The sequence below is a fragment of the Hemicordylus capensis genome, chromosome 2 (genome assembly GCF_027244095.1).
Source record: "Hemicordylus capensis ecotype Gifberg chromosome 2, rHemCap1.1.pri, whole genome shotgun sequence".
Lineage (NCBI taxonomy): Eukaryota > Metazoa > Chordata > Lepidosauria > Squamata > Cordylidae > Hemicordylus > Hemicordylus capensis.
In genome coordinates this window covers 213756958-213763231 of record NC_069658.1, presented here as the reverse complement: position 1 = coordinate 213763231, position 6274 = coordinate 213756958, and the positions used below count along the sequence as shown (strand labels likewise).

The window sequence follows — 6274 nt, the reverse complement described above, 5'->3', positions numbered from 1 at the left end:
GGGACCCAATGTTGAGAATTCCTGGTCTAGACAAGGGCCTCTTTTCAGTCTCTGTCTCCTCACTCTGCATTAGGCGGAGAATACTACTAGCCCAACATCAAGCCGGATTTCTGCCAGGACCACTGAAATAAGGCACATGAACCCCTCTGGATGAATGTTCGGAGACAGTCACATCAGCAGGCAAAGTACTGTTACTACAGATGGACCTCTGTAAGCACACGTGCATTTCCAATACAATGACTTTTATTATAGGTTGCAAAAAAGAACCAGCATTTGGGTTTTCCCTCAGTCCCCCCCATGTGTACATAACACACGCACACGCGTGCACATCCACACCAGCCTTTTAAGAAAAGATTGGGAAAGCCGAGGCGAAACTTATGCCACTTTTAAAAGGTAACCTTTTGGCAAAAAGTGAAACTTTTTTTGGTTTTGTTTTTTTTAAAACCAACTTGGCGGCTCAAAAGTATCTTTTCATCAGCATCCATTACAGTTAATACAAAACAAATTTGATGGGTAAGTGAGGTCATATTCAAATGAGCTTAAGAACAGGTGTCTATGGTTGGGGAGAATCACACCCCCAAAATGCACGATGTTTTGCCTAAAGCGGTGTAAATCGCTAGAAAAAGAACAAAAAAGTAAAACGAAGGCTTAAAGAGAAAAACTACGCTCCTTTAGCCATGGTCTCAGAATGAAGCAGCAAAGCAGCGTCTCACAGTATATAACTTCTTTCCTCCTTTTGGATAGTCATTAAATATCTATTTTTAAAATTCTAGAAAGTTCCAGAATATATATTTTATATATATATTTATATATATACACACATATACATACATGCACTTGTGTAATATACACAATACATCTTTGTATCCAACTTTTCATTTGCAAAAATATCTTTATATAGAACAGGTTATCGTATAAGGAACTGAGACACCCCTCTCTCTTTTTTAACAATTCCCTCCAAAAATATTCTGTCCCCCTGCCCGCCCCAACCACCCCTATCCCAAAAATATTAAGGTCCCAAAAGATCAATCCTGAACACATCAACTGGCACCTCTCTCCACCTCTGGATGCTGTGGTCATTTCATTTTGAAAAGGAATTCTGCATGGAGCATTTTTCAGTAGATTCTCGACCTAGGTGAGAGATTTGAAAACTACACAAAGGAACCACCCCACACATGATGGGGTGGTGGTGAGCAAGGGCCATCCTGTGAAGCCTTGTTCTACAGCTTGGATTCCCAAAGTGACATGGCCAAGAAGATATTTATCCCAGAAAGCTCCTGAAAATTCTATCAGCCAGATGGGGAGAGAGCAGGGAATTGGTTTAGGACAGACAGGCTTTCAAAGATGCAAGCATCCTTGTGGATTGAAAAGTGGGGGTGGGTGGGTCACGGCGGGGGACGGTGTCTCAGGAACAGCACACCTTCCAGAAAATTCTGGGGCGGGCACATAGGACCAGAGCACACACCTGGTATGTGCAGAATGTTGTGAGCTCAGAGTAGGCCCTTCCTTTGAAGGGTCTGTTCTACGAGTAGGGAAGGGCCTACTCTGAGCTCGGAACAGAATGACCCCGTTCCGAGTTGGAACGTTCCGAGTGTTACGGACGCCATTTTGGACTCCAAAATGGCATTCTTCTGCCTCTGCGCATGCGCGACAGCCATTTCTGTCATCAGCACCAGCACGCAAATGGCTGCTGCGCTTGTGCAGAGGCCAGAAGAGTGCCATTTCGGAGTCCAAAATGGTGCTCAGAACCACCGGCTCGACATTTTGGGCATCTGTATTCCATTCCGAGCTCGGAACAGAACACAAATATAATTCCGTGCCCATCTCTAGTGCCCACCAGACCTCCATCTCTCCAGCGACCATGCCCAAAAAGTACCCCCACACCTGACTCATCATCTCTGGGGTGCCTGAGGATGCCCTGACTGAGAATATCCCCATTTGAGAAACCAGCCAACGAATTGGCTGGTTTCCACAAATGCAGGGGCATATGCCTAGTCCCAGTGCACCCCAAGAAGCCCACCAGGGCCTCTGTTCCTTGCTTTAGCACTGCCCCACAGCTCTTTGGCCCTCCAAGACCCTCCCAACCTGGGCACCTCAGCAGAGGCAAACCGCTCCGCCCGGTGTCTAGAAGTATTTGAGAAATGCTTCCTGGCCTGTGGGGTTGGGGCCCAACAGGCCCCCATTTCCATGACCACCTCCTCAAGAGGTGCCATTTTGAAAACAACTCTGCCTCTCTCAGCTGTGGCGACCCTCCTGGGTCCTCTCCTTGCTCCGTCTGCCAAGCCCTCTCCCTCCTGCCAGCCCCTCACCCAACAGCAGCGGCACTCCGCGAAACGGCAAGAACAGCCTGTGCAGAGAAAGGCATCCTGCAAAGGTGCTGAGGCCAAGGTTCGAGAACACAAGCGGGTCCATCAGTTGCAGTCCGAGGAGGGTTCGGTTCCAACTGGGCCACATTTCTGAGAGGCAGAAGAGGAGAGGGAAGGCGAGGAGAAGGGTCCTCTTAAACTGCGGTAGGAAACATGGTGGCCTTGGGGGCTGAAGGGTCCTAGCCACCCCAGGCTGAAGCCAGCCCCCTCAGGCCCACCAACTTACGAAGGAAGAGGGGTGTGTGAGGGAAGCTGCTTGAAGACCTTGAGCAACCCAAACCCTCTCCCAGCTGTTCCTTGGATCCTGTCCAGTCGCCTTTGGGAAGTTACCAAAAGAGAGAGCACAATAAAACACTGTTCCCCTCCCCACAGCCGTTTCTGATGGGTTGTGGAGCACAGGGGGACCTCTGTGGCCTGGGGTTACCGCTGAAACAAGGTGGGTGGAAACAGTCCCCCAAAAGCTGGGGGCAGGGGAGGAAAAGCAGGCTCCGTTTGAAAAGTCTTTTAAAAATGGTTTGGAGAACTGGCCGGGTTATTCAAATTGGGCCTTCCTGTATAAAAACTAGAAAAGCTGAACTGGGCTGCCTTTCCCCACCATGCTGGGGAACTGCGACTTGGCAGCCAAATGCGGGGTGGGGGGCGGACGGAGCCGGGGAGGGGGAAGCGAGAGAAATACAAAAGAAGCGGTGAGTTCTGGAACAATTTAATGGAGAGCATACGGACAGGTCTGAAGGGGGGCGGGGGACAAGAGGCGCCTTCTCCCTGCTCCCCCCACAAAGCGAGCAACTCACACGGCAGAGTCGGCGGCCACCTGGAACAGGCAACACAGCTCTGTGGCCCTTTTGGAGGCTGGGGCGGGGGACACATTTGCTGGGGGGGGGAAGCCTACTCTCCTTCCTTTAACCGTCTTTAATAGTTGGAGGGACAGAGCGAGTTCCCGGCGCTGAGGAGTGCCCCACGGCGGGCTCCTGGGTGTGGTTCACCGACCAGCTGCATCCCCTCTTTGGGCTCCAGAGCCCGAGAAGCCAGGCCTCCGGCTTCAGACAGAGGCCTCCTCCATTTGCTTTCCTTCTCCCCTTTGGAAACGGTTCACAGGTTCATGGCTCGCCAGGGTGATTCTCACTCGGCCCCCGGCAGCAGCACCAAAGACTAGAACTGCTGATGGTCGTACTCTGCAATCAGTTTTTTAATGTGGGCGAGCTTGTTGTGGAGGTATTCGCAGCGGTTCTTCTCTTGGCTGTAGTTGGGGTTCGTCTGCGAGGAGAAAAAGGAAAAAAAACAGGAAGAACCGTTTGAGTCTTCCGGGGGAAACGGCCACAAGGTGGCCTGAAATAGGGCTGGGGTCCTAGTCCAATGACTGCCTATCTGACCACTGCTAAATTTATGTACTGCTTTACAACATCTCATCCAACTACGGGGGCCGGGGGAGGTCTGTGAAGCAAAGAACTGCCCTTAGACTGTGTTTTCCTGAATCCAAGACTAGGTTTCCCCCCCAAGTTATTTGATGCTAGAAATTGGGGGGGGGGGTCGTATTAAGTTCAGAGTGAACATAGGAAGCAGCCCTTTACTGAGTCACACCCTTGATCCATCTAGCTCAGTATTGTCTACCCAGACTGGCAGCGGCTTCTCCAAAGTTGCGGATAGGAGTCTCTCTTAGCCCTGTCTTGGAGATGCCGGGGAAGGAACTTGGGACTTTCTGCATTCAAGCCTGCAGATGCTCTTCCCAGAGCGGCCCCATCCCCTCAGGGGAATTTCTTCCAGTGCTCACATGTAGTTTCCCATCCAGATGCAAACCAGGGCAGACCCTGCTTAGCTAAGGGGACAATTTATGCTTGCTACCACAAGACCAGCTCCGTTTTGGGTCAATACAGGTATAAGCTGTATTTAACCCCTGTTTTTAAGGGGTTTGTCTTAAATTCAGAGTTGTCTTCCATTCTGGTAAGAATGGCATACACTTACAGTCTCATGGTGTCATCTAGCAGCTAAAGCAGGAAAGCGCACCCCCTCCCCACCCGAGCTCCCACTTAATTTAGAATCTGAAACCTGGGGAATGTTTAGGAAGAAAGACCCTGCAAAAAAATGGCAAGGTATACTGCCCTGGTAGATGGAGGATCCATTTTTGCTTTATGATGCTGAACACCCTTTGCTAGACCCGTCCCCTCTTACTCTGTCTAATCATAAAGCCACCAACCAGAACTGCATCCTGTGGCAGCGAGCTCTATAAGGGGAGCACTGTATCATCGGACCATAAAGCCCAGCATCTAGCTTCCAACCGTGGGCAGCCCACAAGCAAAGCATGATCACGATGACACTTCCCCTGGGTTCGTCCTCATCTGGCATTTCCGAGGTATTATACTCCTGAATTTGGAAGTCCCATCACTGCTGTCCTCTCAGAATCTGTCTAATCCCTCTTTCCCCCGCCGGGAGCCTCACTAATACAACTGAGATTCCGTTTCCAACAACGGGCATTTCCTGACTCCGCAAAACATACATGAGAAAGGCCTGATTCACCTTGACCGAGAGGGTGATTCACTCACCTTTTTAATTTTCCGGTATTCCTGCAAGATCTGATCGTGGATAGTCTGTGAAGGAACCACACACCATGTGTTAGGACTCAGATCTCCCTGAGCCTGCCTGCCTGCTTGCTTCAGTTCCTCTGTGGGCTGGTTGAAAAGCCAGGAACATTCCCCGGCTTGCCGCCAACATGACTTCCTCCGCTCCCCACTGGGAAGTCCCACTCTGCCGGGAATTGAACCTAAAAACAAGTCGAGGGACTCCCCACCCCACCCTCCGGTGAACCAGAATGCAGCCTCAACCAAAATTCCCTTGGTTGCCTTGAAACTGAATCGTGGCCCCGAACTCAAGCAGGAGTCACTGGTTCAAAAGAACCGATTCGATAACCAGGCGCTCGGCTCTCTATGATCAGATCAATGTCTTATTTCCCTGCTCTTCTGTGTTTTGCTTTCGCACACCTTCAGAAATCAGGGGGAAGCACCATTCTAAAAAGAATAATCCGGTGTTCCACGTCAAGCAGTGGCCACTGTACTCATTTGACAGAGCTCCCTTGCCAGCAGGAGAGCCTGTTCTAATTCTTCATTTCATTTTTACATTTATAGCCCACTGTTCCTCTAAGGGGCCCAGAGCAGTGTACATGGTTATGTTTATCCTTGCAACAACCCTGTGAGGTAGGTTAGGCTGAGAGAGAAGTGACTGGCCCAGGGTCACCCAGTGAGTTTCATGCCTAAATGGGGATTTGAACTCTGGTCTCCCTGGTCCTAGTCCAGCACTCTAACCACTACACCACGCTGGCTCTGCAAGGAAGAAGCCACTTCAAAGTTTAGTTTTTGGTTTTAACACGTCAGCGGCTGAACCAGAGAGTCCAAAGGTACCCACGAACCCGAATGGAACCCAGCCTTTTGGACGGCTGGATCCCCGCTCCCGCAAGGAGAAGCTGCCCGGAAGCCAGCGCTTGCTCAGTTCGGCCCTCCCTCTGCCGAGCCCTCACCTTGTACTCCTCAGAGCCCTGGGACAGCTGCTTGAGCTGGGAGTCCAGCTGGGTGAACCGCCGCGTGATCCTCTCGATGCGGGCGTGCAGGTCGCGGTACTCGCTGTACTCTGCGTTGAAGTCGTTCTTGTAGCTCTGCCGCTGCTCCGAGGAGGAGATGGCTGCGTATTTGCTGGAGCAGCAGGAGGAAAGATGGAGAGAGGTGAGCCGCTGCACGGCCCGTCCCTTCAAAAGCAAGCTGGGAGGAGAGCTGGTCTTGTGGTCACAAGCATGACTTGTCCCCTTAGCTAAGCAGGGTCTGCCCTGGTTGCATCTGAATGGGAGACTAGACGTGTGAGCACTGTAAGATATTCCCCTCAGGGGGATGGAGCCACCGCTCTGGGAACAGCAGAAGGTTCCAAGT

At 51.2% G+C, this 6274-nt stretch overlaps 1 protein-coding gene across 1 annotated transcript in view; it reads right to left on the bottom strand.

Annotated features, from left to right (window-relative positions):
- Nucleotides 1-221: 221 nt before the first annotated feature.
- Nucleotides 222-6274, bottom strand: part of ELL (elongation factor for RNA polymerase II) — a 49155-nt gene continuing 43102 nt past the window's right edge. The window contains exons 10-12 of the mRNA XM_053301475.1: nucleotides 5872-6043; nucleotides 4904-4948; nucleotides 222-3620 (exon numbers count right to left, since the gene is read on the bottom strand). Coding sequence (XP_053157450.1) covers nucleotides 3516-3620; nucleotides 4904-4948; nucleotides 5872-6043 — 322 coding nt within the window. The 3' untranslated portion in view covers nucleotides 222-3515. The remainder of the gene's footprint in view (nucleotides 3621-4903; nucleotides 4949-5871; nucleotides 6044-6274) is intronic.